At 36.1% G+C, this 23,679-nt stretch overlaps 1 protein-coding gene across 7 annotated transcripts in view; it reads left to right on the top strand.

Annotated features, from left to right (window-relative positions):
* AKAP9 (A-kinase anchoring protein 9) overlaps nucleotides 1-23,679 on the top strand; it is a 165,384-nt gene that overhangs the window by 28,895 nt on the left and 112,810 nt on the right. For all 7 annotated transcript variants that reach the window (XR_003510874.1, XM_027540209.1, XM_027540208.1 and 4 more), the window contains exons 3-8: nucleotides 2,729-2,773; nucleotides 13,014-13,067; nucleotides 13,411-13,581; nucleotides 14,662-14,817; nucleotides 15,476-15,673; nucleotides 19,488-21,866. Coding sequence is in view for 6 of the 7 variants with exons in the window: in XM_027540209.1 (XP_027396010.1) it covers nucleotides 2,729-2,773; nucleotides 13,014-13,067; nucleotides 13,411-13,581; nucleotides 14,662-14,817; nucleotides 15,476-15,673; nucleotides 19,488-21,866 (3,003 nt within the window). In the remaining variant the exon portion in view is untranslated. The remainder of the gene's footprint in view (nucleotides 1-2,728; nucleotides 2,774-13,013; nucleotides 13,068-13,410; nucleotides 13,582-14,661; nucleotides 14,818-15,475; nucleotides 15,674-19,487; nucleotides 21,867-23,679) is intronic.

Here is a 23,679-nt window from a genome sequence, read left to right as displayed (position 1 = left end):
TCACTGCAGATGGTGACTGCAGCCATGAAATTAAAAGACTCTTACTCCTTGGAATTAAAGTTATGACCAACCTAGATAGCATATTCAAAAGCAGAGACATTACTTTGCCAACAAAGGTCCGTCTAGTCAAGGCTATGGTTTTTCCAGTGGTCATGTATGGATGTGAGAGTTGAATTGTGAAGAAAGCTGAGCGCCAAAGAATTGATGCTTTTGAACTGTGGTATCGGAGAAGACTCTTGAGAGTCCCTTGGACTGCAAGGAGATCCAACCAGTCCATCCTAAAGGAGATCAGTCCTGGGTGTTCATTGGAAGGACTGATGCTAAAGCTGAAACTCCAGTACTTTGGCCACCTGATGCGAAGAGCTGACTCATTGGAAAAGACTCTGATGCTGAGAGGGATTGGGGGCAGGAGGAGAAGGGGATGACAGAGGATGAGATGGCTGGATGGCATCACCGACTCAATGGACATGTGTTTGGTTAGACTCTGGGAGTTGGTGATGGACAGGGAGGCCTGATGTGCTGCGGTTCATGGGGTTGCAAAGAGTCAGACACAACTGAGCAACTGAACTGAATTGAGCGACTGAACTGACTGACCAGGTCCTCTTTATTCATTCCTCTGTCAGTGGACATTTAGGTTGCTTCCATGTCTTGGCTGTTGTCACTGCAGTGAACATTGGAGCGCATGTATGCTTTGAACCATGGTTTTCTGCAGTTATATGCTCAGAAGTAGTATTACTGGATCTTACGGTAGCTCTATTTTTAATTTTTTAAGGAGCCTCCATATGATTCTCCATAGTATCTACCAATTTACTTTTTCCCATAAACTGTGTAGGAGGGTTCCCGTTTCTCCGCACACTCTGCTACATTTTTTGTTTGTACACTTTGTGATGATGGCCATTCTGACTGGTGTGAGGGGAAGGAATAGATAGAGAGTTTGGGATGGACGTGTACACTCTACTACATTTAAAATAGATAACCAACAAGGACCTACGGAATAGCACAGGGACCTCTGCTCAATATTCTCTAATAACCTAAATGGGAAAGAACTTGAGAAAGAATGGATGCGTTGGTTTGTATTAATATAACTGAATCACTTTGCTGTATATCTGAAACTAATACAACATTGTTAGTCAACTATAATCCAATATAAAATAATCAAAAATTTAAAAAACAGAATGGATGTTGATTTATATCAAATGCTTTTTCTGCATCTGTTGAGATGATCATACGTATTTTGTCTTTTTTCTGTGATGTGGTATATCACATTAATTGATTTGCGTCTGTTGAACCATCCTTGTGAACCTGGGATGAATCCAAATTAAACATGGTGCATGGTCCTTTTTAATGTGTTAGTGGGTTTGGTTTGGTTGTTTTGTTGAAAATTTTAAAATTTATATTCATCAAAGGTCAGTTCAGTTCAGTTGCTCAGTCATGTCCGACTCTTCGTGACCCCATGGGCTGAAGCACGCCAGACCTCCCTGTACGTCGCCAACTCCCGGAGCCCACCCAAACTCATGTCCATTGAGTCGGTGATGCCATCCAACCATCTCATCCTCTGCCGTCCCCTTCTCCTCCTGCCCTCAATCTTTCCCAGCATCAGGGTCTTTATAAATGAGTCAGTTCTTCACATCACGTGGCCAGAGTATTGGAGTTTCAGCTTCAGCATGAGTCCTTCCAATGAATATTCAGGACTGATTTCCTTTAGGATGGACTGGTTGGATCTCTTTGATGTCCAAGGGCCTCTGTCCCTCATCCAGGGTTACCATGTGTCTTAGTACGTGGTCTGTCCTAGAGAGTGCTTATATGTGCTTAAAAAAGAATGTTTATTTTCGAGATGTAATGTCCAGAAAATATCAGTTAGGTCTACTTGTTCTGCTGTGTCTTTTATGATGTCTGTTGTGTTTTTATTTTCTGCCTGGAAGACCTGTCCATTGATGTCAGTGGGGCATTAAAGTCTCCTATTATTATATTCCGCCAGTTTCTCCCTTTATGTCTGTTAATATTTGTTCTATTTATTTCAGTGCTCCTATATTGAGTGCAGGTATGGTTTGTATTTGTTGAATGAAAAAAGGAAATATCTAGGTCTCTTTTTTCACTTGTAAAATTAGATTCATAGACAGTGAAAGCAGGGAAAATTTGGGTTTTCTCCTTGACTCCTCTTAGTACTTCTAAGCTGAGGGAAGCTTGGAAAAGACACTCACTTCTTCCCCAAATACCAGGGATAGGAGGATGAAGCAGAAATGTTTAAAAATTTTTTGTAATCTGCAACAGTGTTAATAACAACAGAAGTTAGTAATTTTCTTCAAGTTGTTACTATTTTTCTAGCACCAAGGTTGATGATTCTTTATCTTAAAGAAATTGAACTTTTTTAAGTAATAATTTAGAACTATTTTATTTAAAAGAAGTATAGGAATTAGAAGGATGATATCTTATTTGGTCCTCTTTCCTTAGAAGTGATTTGTAGTATGTGAAAAACCTGTGTGAAAGTCCATCTTGGTACTTTTATACTTAGAAAATTGTCTAGTCATACATTTTAGATGTTATTTAGCCATAGTGATTCATAATCAGAGTAGACTTTTTAAAAATGGAGTATTTTTTTCTTGGTTTTTAGTGATATTTTTGAGTTTTCTATAATAAGTTACCAATAGTAATGGGCTAATAAAGTACAGTGTTTGGAAGGGGAGTTTTAGAAAGACCTTAAATAATCAGTTTTTGCTTTCTTTTTTAGCCGGAAAGTGAAATTTCAACCACAGCAGATGATTATAGTTCAGAGGTAAGAATAAGTAGCATTGTGATTAACATTTTATATTTTTAAAAATTATTGCTGATTATTAGTTTTTTATTACTTACAACTTACAACAACCACGTTTCTATTATTTCATAAATATAATAAAAACTAGCATAGTATGATGTAAATAACCTGGAGAAGTTGAAGTTTATGTTTTTCTGACTTCTTTTTTCAGATTATCAATTAAAGTCTTAAATCTCTTTGAGTAACGTGGTCCTTAATTAGATGGAGACCTTGTTTTAGTTTCTAGGAAAGTGTTTGAAATTGGGTTTTGTTATAAGGTTATAATTAACACAGTAAACCTTTTATAATATAGGCTATTTTATTTTGTGTAATGTTATTTTACAAATGCTTGAATTCTAGTTAATTATGTAAAACCATTTATTGAAATTAATGTTGCAATAGTGACTTTTAGGTGATAAAGGCTAATGTGGGCATTGGGCACTTTAGGAGATACTTTCCTTATGGGTTAAATAAATGTGCTGTTTATCTTTTTCCTTTAGACATGAATGTCATTTATTTTGGGTCCAAGATTTGAGGACATGGAAAACTTTTCTTACTGTGAATGGTTGAACAACTCAGTATATTCTATAAGTTTTCTTTGAATGTATTTATTTGATAATTGCTCTACAGAATTTTGTTGTTTTCTGTCAAACCTCGTATAAGTTTTGATTTATCGTAGTTGTCTAACAGAAAAAAAAAAAACTTCATGTTCTTAAATGAACTTAATACTATTTTGGATTTCTAATGGGAGTAAGAACTGTTAGATTTCAAAAGTTTAAGGTGATTGAAAGCTGGGAATATATTTATTAGTGATTCTCATCAGGAAAATAATTAACCAATGTTAAATACATAAATTATTTCCTAATTTAAGCTACATAAAATTGCCTTTATGGGTAATATCTCAGTTTTAAATTACAGGTTGCAATTCAGAGAATCTGCCCTGTGACTTTAAATATGGATCTTAGATATGAAAACATTGCTTTTCTTTTCTATAGTAACTTACTTCTTAGAGCTTCTCAATTGAAAGTTTAAGATGGTTTGGTGCTTGAACCAGAGGAGACTTTGGGGCAGTCTACGATTCCACAAAGTGCATTTTTTCTTTAGCAGTTCAGTTCAGTCATTCAGTTGTGTCGTTTGCGACCCCATGGACTGCAGCACACCAGGCCTCCCTGTCCATCACCAACTCCCGGAGTTTACCCAAACTCATGTCCATTGAGTTGGTGATGCCATCCAACCATCTCATCCTTGGCCGTCCCCTTCTCCTCCTGCCTTCAATCTTTCCCAACCTCAGCGTCTTTTCAAATGAGTCAGCTCTTCACATCAGGTGGCCAAAGTATTGGAGTTTCAGCTTCAACATCAGTCCTTCCAGTGAATATTCAGGACTGATCTCCTTTTGGATGCACTGGTTGGACCTCCTTACAGTCCAGGGGACTCTCAAGAGTCTTCTCCAACACCACAGTTCACAAGCATCATTTCTTCAGCACTCAGCTTTCTTTATGGTCCACCTTGAACATCTGTACATGACTACTGGAAAAACCATAGCCTTGACTAGATGGACCTTTGTTGGCAAAGTAGTGTCTCTGCTTTTGAATATGCTGTGTAGGTTGGTCATAACTTTTCTTCCAAGGAGTAAGCGTCTTTTAATTTCAAATTTCATGGTTGCAGTCACCATCTGCACTGATTTTGGAGCCCCCAGAAATAAAGTCTGCCACTGTTTCCACTGTTTCCCCATCTATTTGCCATGAAGTGATGGGACTGGATGCCATGATCTTAGTTTTCTGAATGTTGAGCTTTAAGCCAACTTTTTCACTCTCCTGTTTCACTTTGATCAAGAGGCTCTTTTGAGTTCTTCAGAAAGTTCTTCTTCACTTTCTGCCATAAGGGTGGTGTCATCTGCATATCTGAGGTTATTGCTATTTCTCCTGGCAATCTTGATTCCAGCTTGTGCTTCATCCAGCCCAGCATTTCTCATGATGTACTCTGCATATACATTAAATAAACAGGGTGACAATATACAGCCTTGATGTACTCCTTTCCTGATTTGGAACCAGTCTGTTGTTCCATGTCCAGTTCTAACTGTTGCTTCCTGACTTGCATACACATTTCTTAAGAGGCAGGTCAGGTGGTCTGGTATTCCCATGTCTTTCAAAATTTTCCACAGTTTATTGTGATCCACACAGTCAACGGCTTTGACATAGTCAATAAAGCAGAAATAGATGTTTTTCTGGAACTCTCTTTGTTTTTCAATGATCCAGTGTGTGTTGGCAATTTGATCTCTGGTTCCTTTGCCTTTTCTAAATCCAGCTTGAACATCTGGAAGTTCACGGTTCACATATTGCTGAAGCCTGGCTTGGAGAATTTTGAGTATTACTTTACTAGCGTGTGAGATGAGTGCAACTGTGCAGTAGTTTGAGCATTCTTTGGCATTGCTTTTCTTTGGGATTGGAATGAAAACTGACCTTTTCCAGTCCTGTGGCCACTGCTGAGTTTTCCAGATTTGTTGGCATATTGAGTGCAGCATTTTCACAGCATTATCTTTCAGGATTTGAAATAGCTCAACTGGAATTCCATCACCTCCACTAGCTTTGTTGTGTGATGCTTCCTAAGGTCCACTTGACTTCACATTCCAGGATGTCTGGGTCTAGGAGAGTGATCACACCATTGTGATTATCTGGGTTGTGAAGATCTTTTTTGTACAGTTCTTCTGTGTATTCTTGCCACCTCTTCTTAATATCTTCTGCTTCTGTTAGGTCCCTACGATTTCTGTCCTTTATTGAGCCCATCTTTGCATGAAATGTTCCCTTGGTATCTCTAATTTTCTTGAAGAGATCTTTAGTCTTTCCCATCCTATTGTTCTCTATTTCTTTACATTGATTGCTGAGGAAGGCTTTCTTATCTCTCCTTGCCATTCTTTGGAACTCTGCATTCAGATGGGTATATCTTTCCTTTCACTTCTCTTCTTTTCACAGCTATCTGTAATGCCTCCTCAGACAGCCATTTTGCTTTTTCGCATTTCTTTTTCTTAGGGATGGTCTTTATCCCTGTCTCCTGTACATTGTCATGAACCTCCATCCATAGTTCATCAGGCACTCTGTCTATCAGATCTAGTCCCTTAAATCTATTTCTCACTCCTACTGTATAATCATAAGGGATTTGATTTAGGTCATGTAGAATGGTCTAGTAGTTTTCCCTACTTCTTCAGTTTAAGTCTGAATTTGCCAATAAGGAGTTCATGATCTGAGCCACAGTCAGCTCCCAGTCTTGTTTTTGTTGACTGTGTGGTGCTTTTCCATCTTTGGCTGCAAAGAATATAATCACTCTGATTTTGGTGTTGGCCATCTGGTGATGTCCATGTGTAGAGTCTTCTCTTGTGTTGTTGGAAGATGGTGTTTGCTATGACCCGTGTGTTCTTGCCAAAACTCTATTAGTCTTTGCCCTGCTTCATTATGTACTCCAAGGCCAAATTTACGTGTTACTCCAGGTGTTTCTTGACTTCCTGCTTTTGCATTCTAGTCCCCTATAATGAAAAGGACATCTTTTTTGGGTGTTAATTCTAAAAGGTCTTGTAGGTCTTCATAGAACCTTTCAACTTCAGCTTCTTTAGCATTATTGATTGGGGCATAGACTTGGATTACCGTGATACTGAATGGTTTGCCTTGGAAACAAATAGAGATCATTCTGTCATTTTTGAGATTGCATCCAAATATTGCATTTTGGACTTTTTTGTTGACTGTGAGGGCCACTCCATTTCTTCTAAGGGATTCTTGCCCACTGTAGTAGATATAATGGTCATCTGAGTTAAATTCACCCATTTCAGTCCATTGCAGTTCTCTGATTCCTAAAATGTTGATGTTCACCCTTGGCATCTCCTGTTTGACCACTTCAAATTTGCCTTGATTCATGGACCGAACATTCCAGGTTCCTATGCAATATTGCTCTTTACAGCATCAGACCTTACTTCCATCACCAGTCATATCCACAACAGGGTGGTGTTTTTTCTTTTTACCAAAGTGAATTTTTTATAATCCAAGTCATGACAGATCTGACCATCTAATACATGCCTGTGAAATTTGTTTAAAATTTGTATAGCCATTTTCTCATATTGGGATAAGAAAATAAAATTTAACTTTTTTTAATATAGATTCAAAACCAAAGACATCAAAAATGTCATTGTCATGTTCTTTATGAAAATCTAAATAATATTGGAAATTCTTATTACTGTGAATTTTTGCCTAAATATTTTAGATTTTAAAAATTGGTAGGAATTATGATTAGGTCACGAAAAGTTTATTGAAACTATATCTGATAGCTAGTAAGTATGATGTGTTTCAAAGTTAAGTAAAAATAATTTTAAATGTAAGTCTTAGAGATAAAAGTTAGAATATACTGAGCATGTTTCAACAGTAAGAACTATATTTTACATACATATGTACATTATTTTATATATTTACATATGTATTCCATAGGGCTTCCCTAGTGGCTCAGATGGTAAAGAATCCGCCTATAATGCGGGAGACCTGGGTTCAGTCCCTGAGTTGTGAAGATCCCCTGGAGGAGGGCATGGCAACCCACTCCAGTATTCTTGCCCAGGGAATCCCCATGAACCGAGGAGCCTGGCAGGCTGCAGTCCATGGGGTCACAAAGAGTCGGACACGACTGAGTGACTAAGCACACAGCACACAGGTATTACATATATATGTATAGTTATATACATGAATATACAGTTGCACTCATCTCCCATGCTAGTAGGGTCATACTTAAAATCTTGCATGCTAGGCTTCAGCAGTATGTGAACCAAAGAACTTCCAGATGTCCAAGCTGGGTTTAGAAAATGAGAGGAGCCAGAGATCAAGTTGCCGACATTCGCTGGATCATAGAGAAATCAGGTGAATTTCAGAAAAACGTCTACCTCTGTTTCATCAACTATACTAAAGCCTTTGACTGTGTGGATCATAGTAAACTGTGGACAGCTCTTAAAGAGATGGGAATACCATCCATCTTACCTGTCTCTTGAGAAACCTGTGTGTAGGTCAAGAAGCAACAGTTAGAACCGTGTATGGAACAACTGATTAATTCAGGATTGAGAAAGGAATATGACAGTGCTGTCTGCTGTCACCATGTTTATTTAACCTATACGCTGAGCACATCGTGAGAAATGCCTGGTTGGATGAGTTACAAGTTGGAGTCAAGATACGTGGGAGAAAGATCAACAACCTCAGATATGTGGGTGATACCATTCTAATGGCAGAAAGCAAAGAGGAACTAAAGAGCCTCTTAATGAGGGTGAAGGAAAAGAGTGAAAAAGCCAGCTTAAAACTAAATATTAAAGAACTAGGATCATGGCATCCAGCCCCATTACTTCATGGCAAATAGAAGGGGAAAAGGGGAAACAGTAACCGATTTCCTCTTTGGTCTGTAAAATCACTGTGGATGGTGACTGTAGCCATGAAATCAGAAGACGATTGCTTCTTGGCAGGAAAGCTATGACAAACTTAGACAGTGTATTGAAAAGCAGAGACATCACTCTGCTGACAAATGTCCATACAGTCAAGGCTATGATAGTCTTCCCGATGGTCACATATGGTTGTGAGAGCTGGACCGTAAAGAAGGCGGAGTGCTGAAGTATTGATGCCTTTGACTTGTGGTGCTGGAGGAGACTCTTGAGAGTCCCTTGGACTGCAAGGAGATCAAACCAATCAATTTTAAGGGAAATCAACCCTGAATATTCATTGAAAGGACTGATGCTGAAGCTCCAGTATTTTGGTCACCTGATGCGAACAGCCAACTCATTGGAAATATCCCTGATGCTGGGAAAGATTGAGAGCAGAAGAAAGGTGCATCAGAGGACGAGATGGCTGGATGGTGTTGCTGATTCAGTGGTCATGAACTTGGACAAACTTCAGGAGATGGTGAGGGACAGGGAGGCCTGACGTGCTGCAGTCGTGGGGTCTCAAAGAGTGGGACACAACCGTGTGACTGAACAAAAGCAATATACATGAATAATTGTGCACATAATATATACCAATTCATACATATATATTTTTTAAAACCAAATTTTCAGGAAAAGATACTTTTACTGTGTGACCAGTCCTCTGCTGCTTTTCTGATGCTGACCACTAATAGTTTGAAAATAGTTTGAAAAATATTAGTGATTTAGAAGTTTACATTGAAAGATAATTATCAAATAATCTTTGACAGATTTGAATCATAATCCTTTTAATATTATCCATTTGGGGCCTCGATTCATAATGGATTATACTTTGGAAAACTTACATATTTTAATTTGTCTATTAATACAGTAGAAAAATTCATGATCTGTGAAACATTTGATGATGTCATATCAAGATTGCTAAAATGGATACTGGCTTCAATCCATGATCCTCTGGACTAGTTTTGGGTCTCAAGCCAGTTGATTTAATTATATTGGATTGACCGAGATAGAATTTCAGGGAACTTCTAATCCATATTACATGTGTTAGAAGACAGAAAAATCTTCATTAGTTCAGTTTTACAAACTAAGGAATACACAACATTGTCAGTAATCCCTAGCCGCGTTAGGCATTACTGATACAACATGGTAAATTAAATGCATTTCAATAAAAAGTAAAAAATAAACCAAGGAATAAATCTCGCATTATAATACTCTTCATATTAGAACTCTTAGAGATTACTTCTGAGTAATACCCCTCAAAAATGAAATTCCTTTCTAAGCAACACATAACTACAAATTACAGATTTGCAAAGTTTAATAATCTTGGCTGCTCTGGTTTGCATTTGATTAATTTTAAAATTTCAAAACTATATAGTTTTAATTATAAGACACAATTATGTTGTATTTTGTCTAAATATCATTGCATTTTTCTGCTGCATAGGGAAATAAGGTGATATAAAAAGGCAGGGGCTTTGGAGCCCAGAAAGTGTGTGTTCAGATTTCTGATCTCTGAGCTGTTTGAAGCTGGATACCTCACTTAAACTCTGAAATACAGCTTCCTTACCTGTAAAATGGTGGAAATAGTATCTATCTCACAGGGTTGTTGTGAGGGTTATTTGGTGATCTTAATGTTTGATACTTGAAAAACAATGAGCAAAAAAAAATTTTTTTACAGTTCTTCAACGGAAGTATGCTTTTCTTCACACTAAGTTTGTAAGAAATGAATTTAACAAATTATTCTCAGAAGGATTTCAGATTCCAATTATATGTTTAATTAAAACTAGCTTGGAAATTTTATTTTGTAGATATGGTATGCGCTTAATGTTCTTGACTTCTATGATTAGTATTCTCCTTGGCTTAAAAAATGGTTTCAGGTCTAGAAAGCATTAGTCAGATAATTTTATCCTATGACCTAAGATCTTTTCTGTATTAAAATATATTCAGTTATGTGTACTAGCGAAATCAGACTAAATGGAAAATACCCTTTTTACAAGTTAATTCAAATTATACATAATCTTTTCAGTTCTTGGAGAAGGGACATTTCATATCTCAAATACCATGTTTACATAAAATATTTTTAGTGATACCCTTTGAGCAGGGTTATTTGGGAAAAGTCGGAAGTGCTACAGGCAATACATAGAGATAAAACAAGTAAATAAATATGCTTTGCTGTGTGTAGAAAGATGAAATAATAGGAGAGCATACAGTCTCATTATGGATTTCATTATTCAAATTCCATTATTCAGTATTTCTTAACCAAGTCACCTACACGACTTACGACATTTTTGAAATAACTGACCGGGATTGGAGATATAGACTATAGCCAGCCATTGAGTAATGTGAACTTAGCCTTTCAACAGCCTTTCACCTTTGGCTTGGATTTCTTTCTTTCTTTTTTTTTAACTTCACCATTTTAAAAATTTTCTCCCTGCCTGCCTCTGCTCTATTAAGGTATAATTTGTTTATTGAAGGTGTACAACGTGGTGCTTGATACTTAACTTTGAATGAATGATCTTAGCCGCCTTAGTTTCTTGGCTCTAATCCAAGAGTCAGCTAGGCACACTGAAGTCCTGTAATTTTTATGAACTTTCTGAACTATCAGATTCTTTTTTTTATTAAAACATCCATTATTTAAATTTTTGTACACACATCAGATTAAGTATAAGAGTAAAGTATTAATCATTAATAAAAGATAAGTTATTCTGTTTTTGAACTGATGTTCACTGAAAAGTTTTTGTGTGAAGAACATAGTTACAAGATAAGAGTGATCTTTCCTCTGATTTTCTTCTGAATAGCAGTATTTTTAGGAAATGATACCCTATAGAACATTTTAAAATTTAGAATGCACCCTATGTACTTTCCCAAATCTTCAGGTTGTCTACACAGGTGGAGTAACTTGTGATTCAACAAGACTGTATTGGTATAACCTAAAGGTTAAATACTTTTGACAGATGCCACAGTGAAGAAGGACATTAAGAAAAGTTATTATTTTTTAGTTGCAGGAGTCTGTTCATCTAATCTTTGTGTTTCAAGTTATTAATGTACTTTCATATTATGGTTTATATAGTATTGCTTTAAAAGGCTATTGTAAGAGGATGAGACAAATGCTCTACCCTTTAGGTACCAGTGAAGTAATTATCTAGATTTAAAAACATAATAATTTATTGCTATTAATGATCCTCATATTCTGAGGAGTGTTTCTGTTTTAACTTTGAAATATAGTTTGTTTTAGTTTAGTTCTGGTGTATAATCTTTTATTACCCATTTACATGATACTAAATTTTTTAAAACTATTAATATTGACAGGATTTTTATATTTATTATAATAAGACAATTAAGTTTTGAAAACAGTCATGTAGTATTTTATGCATAGAAGCCAATGCATATGAGTAGCTCAAGTATAAAATGTGCTCAACTTACAGAAAATTTAGGCTGAGTGTTGGCTATGTAGTGTGTTTGTATATACAGTTAAAATAAATAGATAACTAATTTATGTAATAGTGATATCATCACCACTTAAAGGACTATCCTTTGCTTGGTATGATATTTGAAAATATTCATAAAATCCATTTAATTACTGTTACCCTAAAGGAAAAGTTTTAGTAGACATTTATCAACGTGCTGCGTAACGGGTGAGGTGGGAGCTGGAAGGTAGGTTCAGAATGGGGGAGACCCGTGTATACCTGTGGCCAATTCATGTTGCCGTACGGCAAGAACCAGCACAATACTGTAAAGCAATTATCCTCCAATTAAAATAAATAAATTTTTTAAAAATCAAGGAAAGCTAATTGAAATTTAGATGAATTTAATTGAAAGTTATCATAAGTGACTTTATTAATAATCTTAATAGAGTTAGCACTGCTGTGTTTTGATAGTTTTCACAAATCACAATAATGCGTTGGCATAAAGGCGAATTGTTTTAAACTTTGGTTTTGTTTTCTGAAATTATCCTTGGTGAAAAGCAAAGGAATCAGACTTTATAAAGAACTCTTAATTAGGATCATCCCCCCTTTTATAGTGTTGTGATCCACGTAGATCTAATCCTAATTCTAGGATATTCTATGTATTTCAGTATTAAAAGCTTCATAACTTGGATTCTGTTAACATAGAATGTGAAAAATTAAGATGTAAGCAAGAATGAAGTTCAGTTGTTTGCTGTTAGGGGGAAGGAAGGGATTATTGAGTAGATTAATTGATTTGAAATTAATCTGCCTCCAGGTTGGCCTCAGAGACCTATTCTGCCAACTTTCTTCCTCCTACCACAAAATGTCAGTGATAGAGGCATTTGTACTGTGGAGAGTCTCCACGTCTGTCAGGGTTGGCAAGGCTCTCATAGTACCCCCAGGCGAAAGTTCTCGGGGGAGTTTTCCTCAGCTCTTCATCTCCTCTTCCTTCTTCACTTGCTCTCCAGTAGACTTAGACCAGTAAACAGTTTTACTTTTAAATCAATAGGGCTTTATCAAAAAACAATTATTTACATGATTTTAGGTCTTTTGTAGAGGAGGATCTAGGACAGAAGAGAAACTGCTTGGAGCGTTAATTCACTTAAATGGAAATGTATACAGCACACTGCCGTTTTCATTGTAAGCACTCAAATGTGTGAGGAGTCAGTGGCATTTGAAACAGTCATAATGTTTTTTAGATGTTTAAATTTAATCACTGTGTTTGTTTTTGCCAGTGTGGCATTTTCCTTAGGCATAAGAAAAGCATGAATACAGTTAGCACAAATCAATTTTTAGCTTTAAATAAAATTCTAAAATCATAATATTTCAGGAAATTGTTTTTGTACAGGTAAATGGTTGCGGTTTTGTGATGAGAACAGGAAAGCCTACAAATTTATTAAGGGTACAGTATTTAAAACTACTTATGATACTAATGTTTCATTCTATTTAAAGCTGGTTACTAACAAAGCTTTTTCCTGCATGTATTTCTTTCTGTGTGTGATTTCTAAATGCTTTTAATGTGTAACAAAACAAAATTATCCACCTTTTGTTATAAAACTCAGTTGTAACAGAATTTGCAGATATCTTGTTTTTGCTCTTGAGGTATTTATCACATTAACAACAAAGTAGGTTGTCATGCTGGTAAATTCCCAGGTGATGCCTTTGCTGTGGGATTCAGTTTTTGAATCTCTTTTCCCGAGAAAATGTTGCTAGTACTGAATTATTTAAAATCTGTGTTGGTGTAGGAAGAAGAATTTGGTGTTGATGATTCTTACTCTGAACATGGAGCACAGTACAATCAGACCCACCTAGAGATGATGGAAAGTGAATTGGCTGGGAAACAGCATGAGATTGAAGAGCTCAACAGAGAACTAGAAGAAATGAGGGCTACCTATGGGACTGAAGGGCTGAAGCAGGTGTGTTTAACTTATATGGCTTTCATTTTGTTACTCACAAAACAAAAATAGGAAATTTGAATGATAGTATAGATACATTCTGGAGAAGGCAATGGCACCCCACTCCAGTACTCTTGCCTGGAAAATCCCATGGACGGAGGAGCCTGGTAGGCTGCAGTCCATGGGGTCGCTAAGAGTCGGACATGACTGAGCGACTTCCCTTTCACTTTTCACTTTCGTGCATTGGAGAAGGAAATGACAACCCACTCCAGTGTTCTTGCCTGGAAAGTCCCAGGGACGGGGTACGCTGGTGGGCTGCCGTCTATGGGGTCACGCAGAATCGGACACGACTGAAGCGACTTAGCAAATAGATACATTCTTTAAAGATGGGGTTTTTAAATGGTGACTTAGAGTCACCTTGTGATATTTGTCCTTACGTATATCATAAACAGCATTGCTTAAAACTAGTCCATTAATAAGCCTAAATATAACATAGATGTTTTATTAAACTTTATGAGATACCTAGGATGAAATCACTTCAGTATGGATGGATGGATGTTTTTGTAATCAGCCTGAGAGAAACTTAAATTGTAAACCACGTCAATACATTATGACTTAGACTCATTAAACCTGTCAGCAGGTCTTTGTAAATAACTTCTTATAGTTAAAATGACATCTGTTAGTTTGTGGCAGTCAATTATGAAAAGAAGGTGAAATAAGACATTGATGAGGATGCCAGAATATTTCAGTTTCACCTTCTTTAGAAACAAGTAAGGCTTAAGCATGGCCATCATGGTAATACCTACAAACATTGGAGCATCCCTAAATATAAAGACACTTGTCCTTCTAGAAGTAGATATACGGGTAAGTCAAATCTAATGTATTTTGTTCCCTAGTTCAGATAATCTTTTTAGAGTTGGTTTGGAAGTAAAACTAATTGTTGCAAGATAATAGCTTTCAAATATGGAAAAGACTGCTTACAAATTGTAATAACTCTGCCAATGCATTTCGAATATCTTATTTTTGAAGTTACCTGTACTAATGTTTAGTTTTGTTAAAAAAATAAGCGTAACACTTTTAATTTTCACTGATGTCTTTTAGTTGCAAGAATTTGAAGCTGCCATTAAACAGAGAGATGGCATCATAACCCAGCTCACTGCAAATTTACAACAGGCAAGACGAGAAAAGGATGAGACGATGAGAGAATTTTTAGAGTTGACAGAGCAGAGTCAAAAATTACAGATTCAATTCCAGCATGTAAGTATGACTAGTAGAAGAAAATTTATTAAATTTTTAATAATGAATTAAATCTTTTTCTCATGTTTTCTAGAACAAATATAAGCTTGTTTAAAGGTCGTGTTTGCTTATTAATGTATTATGTTGAAAAAACTGGTAAATACTTGTTATATTAACTAGGAATTTAATTCATACTTCTTGAGTGGTTTTATGCTATTAGTTTCTTTATACTTCTTCCTTATCTATATTTTAAAATCTTATAAGTTTGATAAGGTGAATTTTCGCAGAAATTAACCTGTAGTTATATCCTTTGTCTAAAGGATGTCTGAAGTCATACCCTGGTATGACTTTATTTTAGTTAGGTTCTAGAATGTAACTTGATTGAATATATTCCATTTACCTTTAATAAGATTCATAGGAAACTAGTGGAATTAATCAACGTTTCTGATGATGAGCAACAGAAAATAATTTGAGAAAAGGGAGGAATCTGTCAGCTTAAATAATGTACCCATGTTTATCTGATCAGCTATGAAAACGTGTTGGCTGAAGTCTCAAACCTCTGAATCCAGCACACGTCCCAGAGAACAACTATTAGCCAAGCAACACCAACAAAGGATGTCCATTCCTTGGTGCACTCATTTAAGAATTTAATATTTTGGGGTTTCTTTATATTTTCAAGTTACAGGCTAGTGAAACTCTGAGAAACAGCACGCATAGTAGCACAGCTGCCGATTTACTACAAGCCAAGCAGCAGATCCTCACTCATCAGCAGCAGCTGGAAGAACAAGACCACCTATTAGAAGATTATCACAGAAAGAAAGAAGACTTCAAAATGCAAATTAGTTTCTTGCAAGAGAAAATCAGAGCATATGAAATGGTATGTTTATTTGAAGGAAGTCAGCCAGTGTACAGCAACTTAACGGTTGACTTTAAAGCTTTTTATCCAAATGTTTATCTTTTTGTTATACACCTGAATCACAAAGTTTCATAATTCAGAAAAGTTCTTTAAACATGAAAAATAATTTATTTCAAAAACAATTGGGAGTCTTCCAGTAATAGGTATTAAGATAATACTCATTACTGAGTTCTTCGAAAGTAATCAGCTTATGTTAAACTGAGTCCTCAGGAGAATCCATATATATAACCAGAACTTCTGTCCTTTTTTCTTTTTCATCTAAAGATGTTTCTACTCATTTTAGCCATGGTTATGTAATTCTGTAAATATTTTCATGGCAAAATGAAATTTTATGGATTTTAGTTAGAAAAAGGGCTTCCCTGATGGCTCAGATGGTAAGAATTGGCTTGCAATGCAAGAGACCTGGGTTCAGTCTTTGGGTGGGGAAGATCCCCTGGAGGAGGAAATGGCAACCCACTACAGTATTCTTGCCTGGAAAATTCCATGGCAGACGAGCCTGGAGGGCTGCAGTCCATGAGGTTTCAAAGAGACAGACACGACTGAGCGACTAACACACACTTCAATTAGAAAAAAATACAGATTCTCTTTATTCGTGGTAGTTAATGTGTTATATAAAGTTGCCTGGAACACTTATTCAATAATTGATGCTCCCAGGGTGTGTGTGTTATATAAAGTTGCCTGGAACACTTATTCAATAATTGATGCTCCCAGGGTGTGTGTGTATATACACACACACACATATACATATCATATAGATTTTTTTTACCCTTTCCACTGTATTTTATTTTTTAATTTTATTGAAGTATATTTGACTTACAACATTGTGCATATCATACAGATTGTAATATTAAATCCTAAAAAGATTCTGGTAGATTATAGCTTGAAAGAGACATGAAAGTCAAAAGTGTTAAGTGACTGGTCTAAAGGTAGCACCTTCCCCTCCTCCTAATTGCGATTCAAACTCTCTTGGGCTAGCCCAGAGCCAGAAGTTTTTACAGTACACTCCACTACTGCCTAGCACCTCCATCCTCATGGTCTCCTTCCTTGTTCTCTCGCCTTGCTCATCTTGCTTGACATCATCTTAGCTTGAATCATGAATGTCCAGCAGCTCAAGTTTTTTATCATTCTGTGTACTTCTACAAATGACTGAGTATTGATTTGGGAGTTATCTATAAATTTAAACAAGTAGGCAGGTTCACACATGTGGAATCCTTGAATAATGAGGACAGAATAAACATACAGTACAGTATTTTTTGTAATTTAGGCAGTTCTTCTTCAAGATGTTGAGAAATTAGCACAACAAGACTACTGTTTGGATAACAATAAAAGTATTAGTTATCATTTGTTTTTGTTTACTTGGTATCAGGAAACCCTCAAAGCATCTTACACATATTATATTATCTCATTGAATCATCACAGCAATCTTATGAGGCAAATACTATTATCACCCCCATTTTTCAGATGAGGAAGTTAAAGCAAAGCAAGACGAAGTAAATTGCCCAGATATACAGGTAATACATTGGTAGAGCCAGCTTTCAAATCTGTGTAGTCTTATTCCAGAGACTGTCGCTTAGGGAAATTAGAAATGTACAATTTTAAGATATTGAAGTTATAAAATGCACATGATTTACAACCAAAGTAACTTAAAAATCATTATGTAGATGTTTATAGAACACTTGTTTTGCATCAGGCTCTTGCAAGAGATAGTGATGCTTAAATGTGCTTTTTTCTTCACTAAAACTCGTGGTATACAAGGCATCCCAAAACAAGGCTAAGTATGAGTAAAAAGTGTTTTGAAAATTCTGGGCAGGTCTGGCTTCATAAGGGAAGTGATTCAGGGTAGGCTTAGCAGGGAAGTAATATTTGAGGTAAGTCTGTAAATTAGAACACTTCCCTTTCATTGAATTTTGTTTTCTTCATAATTGGTGCAATATATGCCACACAGAAGCTCTTCAGTACTTATTTGGTAAACAGTGAATAAATTATGAATCTGAACTGATAAGAGGACATTTTAAACAGGATGGAGTGTGCATAAAGACCCAGGTTGAACCATGTTAAAAATGTTTTATCAGCATCAAAAAATAGTTTGATTAGAAAACAATAGTCTTTGAAAATGAGTCTTTCCAGGAGATAAGACGAGAAAGGCAGTTCAGGCCTAGTAGACTGCCAGAAGGTAGTCTAGGCCAGAAGGCTCAGTATCAACAGTAAGGCATGTGACATTGACGGGATATGTGATACCAAGCCAAAGCTGATTAGGCTATGATAACCTCATATGTCCATCTCAGAGTAGGAATGGCCATGCCTTTGGACTGAAATTCTTAATTCTGTTTACAGCAGCCCCCTACCTTGCTTTCTAGGTTAGGTGTGACTTTCCCAGAGGGATTAGAACTCTCAAAGTCTCCTGATACCTTGATTCTCTTTCTTGAACCATTCTTGCATGCTGCTAAGTCACTTCAGTCGTATTCGACTCTGTGCGACCCCATAGATGGCAGCCCACCAGGCTCCCCCTTCCCTGGGATTCTCCAGGCATAACACTGGAGTGGGTTGCCATTTCCTTCTCCAATGCATGAAAGTGAAAAGTGAAAGTGAAGTCGCTCAGTCGTGTCTGACTCTTAGCAACCCCATGAACTGCAGCCTACCAGGCTCCTTCATCCATGGGATTTTCCAGGCAAGAGTACTGGAGTGGGGTGCCATTGCCTTCTCCGATTCTTGCATGGGCACTGCTACTATTTCCCTCTCAGACTTTCTTTTTCCCTAGGCCTTGACATTCTTTTTTTTTTTAAAGGTAAGTTAACACATCCATTTGAGGTGCCTTTAAGTCCCCTTGACCCGGGCCTTTGTCTTCTGAAGGTGATTTTAATTACTTAAGTATATTCAGACCTGTAAATTTTACTGTTTTTTCTGTCCTTGGGACTGCAGCCCCAACCACTCAGGCAAGTGAATGACAGAGACAGAACTTTGTCTCCAGGACTTCTACTTGACTGTCTCATGCTGTGACACTTCTCTGAATGATTAGGGACATGCCCTGGGCATGTGTTTTGGGTTTCAATTTATCTGCAGTTCCAAAATAAAGTCCTAAATCAGAACAGGGGTAAAAAACATCTGTCTTGCTTTCAAATTTCTGTTTACCCCCAAAATGTAGAATCAAATTGATATGCTCTAAATGGTGTAATTGTCTTGCGTGTCACTTGCAATTCAGCCACTTAAGCATGGCATATCCCTGAACTTCTGATCCATTTAGCCTTAGGAGTGAAGTTAAGGCTGACCTTTAGGAGCCTTTTTGTTGTTTTACTCTTTTCATAGCACCTGCCCACCAAACCTTCAGGTCACTAAAATACTGTATGGGAGGAACGTTGATTTTTTTTTTTAGGATTATCTCTAGAACTGTAAAGCGTATGTAGTCCTCTTGCAATTGCAAATACCAAATATTTAGAATGTTGATCAGTTAATAAGAAAGAAGAAAATATAATGGTTCAGATATATTTTGATCCCACTAAATTTTTTTATTAAAACATTTAATCATAGCAATGCAAGAAAACTTTCTTCCCCCCAAGAAGACCAACATTGCTATGATATTTGCTCATAGGTAGTGTTGGCTACACAAGTCCTTTGTCTCATTGACGTAAGAAAATTGAAGGAGCATGCTCAGCCGTTGCTTTTTATAGAATAATGTAAAAAGCAGTTTCTATCAATTTTTTTGGTGATGGGGTTAAGGGGTATAAGTAACCGGAAACTAAAAATGCCATTTTTATGTTTTCATTTTTTCTTTATAAAGGAACAGGATAAAAAAGTAGAAAACTCAAATAAAGAAATACAGGAAAAGGAAGCAGTTATTGAAGAATTAAATACGAAAATAATAGAAGAAGAAAAAAAAACTATTGACCTAAAGGATAAAGTAACAGCTGCTGATAAATTACTGGAAGAATTACAAGAGCAGGTTGTACAGAAGAACCAAGAGATAAAAAATATGAAATTAGAACTGACTAATTCCAAGCAAAAGGAAAGACAGTGTTCTGAAGAAATAAAACAATTAATGGGGACAGTTGAGGAACTTCAGAAGAAAAATCATAAAGACAGTCAATTTGAAACGGATATCCTACAAAGAATGGAACAAGAAACACAAAGAAAGTTGGAACAACTCCGGGCAGAGCTGGATGAGATGTATGGGCAGCAGATAGTACAGATGAAACAAGAGCTAATAAAACAACACGTGTCACAGATCGATGAACTTAGGACACGACATAAGGGGGAGCTGGAGAATGCTTTAAGATCACATCCAAGTGTTACAGTCAATGAAGATCAAATAAAGTTAATGAATATGGCAATAAATGAACTGAATATAAAATTGCAAGATACTAACTCTCAAAAGGAAAAACTCAAGGAAGAAATAGGAGTGATTTCAGGAGAAAAGTCTGCTCTCCAGAGACAGCTGGAAGACCTTTTTGAAGAACTGAGCTTTTCAAGGGACCAAATTCAGAGGGCTAGACAGACAATAACTGAGCAAGAAGGTAAACTCAATGAAGCATACAAGTCCCTTAGTACAGTGGAAGATTTGAAAGCTGAGATTGTTTCTGCTTCTGAAGCCAGGAAAGAACTAGAATTAAAACATGAAGCAGAAGTTACAAATTATAAGATAAAGCTTGAAATGTTAGAAAGAGAAAAGAATGCTGTATTGGACAGAATGGCTGAATCACAGGAAGCTGAGCTGGAGAGGCTGAGGACACAGCTCCTGTTTAGTCATGAGGAAGAACTTTCCAAACTGAAGGAAGATTTGGAAATTGAACATCGAATAAATATTGAAAAGCTTAAAGATAACTTAGGCATTCACTATAAACAGCAGATAGATGGCTTACAGAATGAAATGAGTCAAAAGATAGAAACCATGCAGTTTGAAAAAGACAATTTGATAACTAAGCAGAACCAACTGATTTTGGAAATTTCAAAGCTAAAAGATTTACAGCAGTCCCTCGTGAATACAAAATCAGAAGAAATGACCCTTCAGATCAACGAACTGCAAAAAGAAATAGAAATACTCAGACAAGAAGAAAAGGAAAAGGGTACACTTGAACAGGAAGTTCAAGAATTACAACTTAAAACTGAATTATTGGAGAAACAAATGAAGGAAAAAGAGGATGACTTTCAAGAAAAATTTGCACAACTTGAAGCAGAGAATAGCATTCTTAAAGATGAAAAGAAGGCCCTTGAAGACACGTTGAAAATACATACTCCTGTTAACGAAGAAGAAAGATTAACTTTCATAGACTCCACTAAGTCCCAATCCAAAGACTGTCGCTGGCAAAAAGAGATAGAAATACTTACAGAGGAAAATGAGGACCTCAAAAAACAATGTATTCAGCTTACTGAAGAGATTGAAAAGCAAAGGAACACTTTTTCATTTGCTGAAAAAAATTTTGAAGTTAACTATCAGGAATTACAGGAGGATTATGCTTGTCTTCTCAAGGTAAAAAGCGATTTGGAAGACAGTAAAAATAAGCAAGAAATAGAGTATAAAAGTAAGCTTAAAGCACTAAGTGAAGAGCTTCATCATTTGCGAAGAATAAACCCAAGTATAGTGAAAATGAAAAGTTCAGTCTTTGACGATGACAAGACTTTTACAGCAGAACCACTGGAAATTGGTGAGGTTGTCGAGAAAGATACAACAGAACTTATGGAAAAACTTGAGGTAACCAAGCGAGAAAAGTTAGAGCTGTCAGAGAGACTGTCTGATCTTTCTGAGCAATTAAAACAGAAATGTGACGAGATAAGTTTTCTAACGGAAGAAGTTAAATCTTTAAAGCAAGATAAAGAGCAAGTTTTATTGAGATGTAGAGAGCTAGAAATCATAATTGACCACAGTAGGACAGAAAATGTAAATGTGCATGATGTCCATTTAAGCTCTTTGAAAGATGGAGTTTCAACAAGCAGGGATCCTGGAGGGTCAGTTCCTAAAATAAATAAAGATTTTGGTAAAGAATCAAAAATAATGGAGGTAAATAAAATTCCTTTTGAAAATATGACTCTGGAAAAAGAAAGCAAACAAGAACAGTTTTCTGCTCACTTGCCGTCGGTGACAAATGAATCATCACTTGGGATTACTGATCCAGGTGAAAACGATAAACTTCAGCAGGAGCTCAGTGCACTTAAATCAGAACAGGTATGTTTACTTAATGTGTATACACTAAAGTGTACATTTCACACTGAAAGTTTTCATCTTCATACAACATAAATTAACCTCCTTTCAAGAATGAAAGTAAAGCCTGTGATGTAATTCTCACTTAAACTTATCATTTACATTTCTTTTTCTGTTTTTTTGTTAAACCGTGTTACCTCTCTTTTTAGTTAATCTGCTCAGGAAATAGAACACATTTTCTTTGAAAAAGCAAGTTTAAATAACTTTGTTGAGAGTCAGAGCATTAAAATAATTATTTTGTAATATTTTGTTGCAATTCCAAAGATTGGTTTCAGAGTCTCCTTTTGTATTGGTGTTTTCAAGGTTAACTGAAAATTAACTCTTAAACTTTTTAGTACTTCATGTAGTTGTTCAGTAGTTATGAAACTCTTATTTCCCTGATAAAAAGATATTGATTTAAATCCTAGTTTTCTCAGAGTCTTGTTATACCTAAAGGGGAAAAAAATATTAATTCTAAATACAATTAAAGAATACATACAATGAGTAATACTAGATCACTGCTGACAATTTATATTTGATAGACACTGAAATTAGAAATAGCAGGAAGATCCCACTGGGCACATTGTATAATGGTGCTAACTAGAGCTTTATGTGTGTTTCTTCATTTCTAAACAAGTATTTGTAGACTCTTGCCAGGTAGGACTACAGTGGTGAACAAGAGTAAGAATTGGTTCATCTCTCAGAGAGCGTATATTTTAGTGAGGGAGGCAGATAGTAAATGAAGTGAGTAGAAGAGTTAAGAAATAGTGATGTTTTATAAAGAAAATAAAAGAGATTATGTGATAGAGAATGGTGGGTAGTCATTAAATAGGGTGGTCAGGAAAGGGGTCTAGGAGGAATTGGCATTTGAACTGCTGTCTGATGACAGTGAGGAGTCTACCACAGGGAAATGAGAGCAACTGCGATGGCAGAGGTGAGTGTAAGGGACAGAATAAAGACCTGTTCGGCTGAGTTTGAGGGAAAGAGAGTGGAAGAAAAAGAGTTTGAAGAAGGAAAAGACCAGATCTTGGAGAGCCTTACAGACTTTGTAAGAAGCTGAAATTTTATTCTCTATATAGTAGGAAGCCCTTGGAAAGTTTTTTCTTTCTACTTCTTAATAAATGTGCTCATATTTATGATCTTATATCAAATTTTACATTTTAATAACCTAAATAGTTAAGTTCTAATTACATATCTGTTAATACTTTGTTAAATATCTGAAATTGTTTTCAAAATCATAATTAGGTTTAATTTTATCACTCCTAAAAAAGCCAAGATCATTTAAAAATTTTTTTAAAGGCATTACTAGGAGAGGACCCAAATTTGAAGTTGTCAAAATGGTCAGATTTTTCTCACTAAAATGATTATTTTTTTCTAACTGAAGACACTTTCAGTGACATTTAGATACCATCTCCTTGATGTTAACTTCTGTAAAGTAAACAGAGACAAACGCAAAAGCTGTCCCTGATGCACACGTCACTGCCAAGACAAACCCCCTTAGTGATGGGGAGCGCAGTGAGGTGTGTGTTTATGGAAGGAGGCTCATGAAGAAATTGAGCAACAGTTTACACATCAGTAACACCAAAGAGCAATCTCAATGCGCTTAGAAATAATACTGCAGCCACAGAAATACTTCTGCTAATTGGCTAATAAACATGAAAAGATGCTTTCAATGTTATAAATTGATATAACAGTGAAATAGCATTTTATACCTATCAGTTTGACAAGATAAGGTTCACAATAAGAAGTGTGATGAGGATGTGGGGAGATGAGTATTCACCTACATTATTAACTATAT

The sequence above is a fragment of the Bos indicus x Bos taurus genome, chromosome 4 (assembly GCF_003369695.1).
Source record: "Bos indicus x Bos taurus breed Angus x Brahman F1 hybrid chromosome 4, Bos_hybrid_MaternalHap_v2.0, whole genome shotgun sequence".
NCBI lineage: Eukaryota > Metazoa > Chordata > Mammalia > Artiodactyla > Bovidae > Bos > Bos indicus x Bos taurus.
The sequence above is the reverse complement of the archived record's forward strand: the minus strand, read 5'-3'. Positions and strand labels throughout refer to the sequence as shown.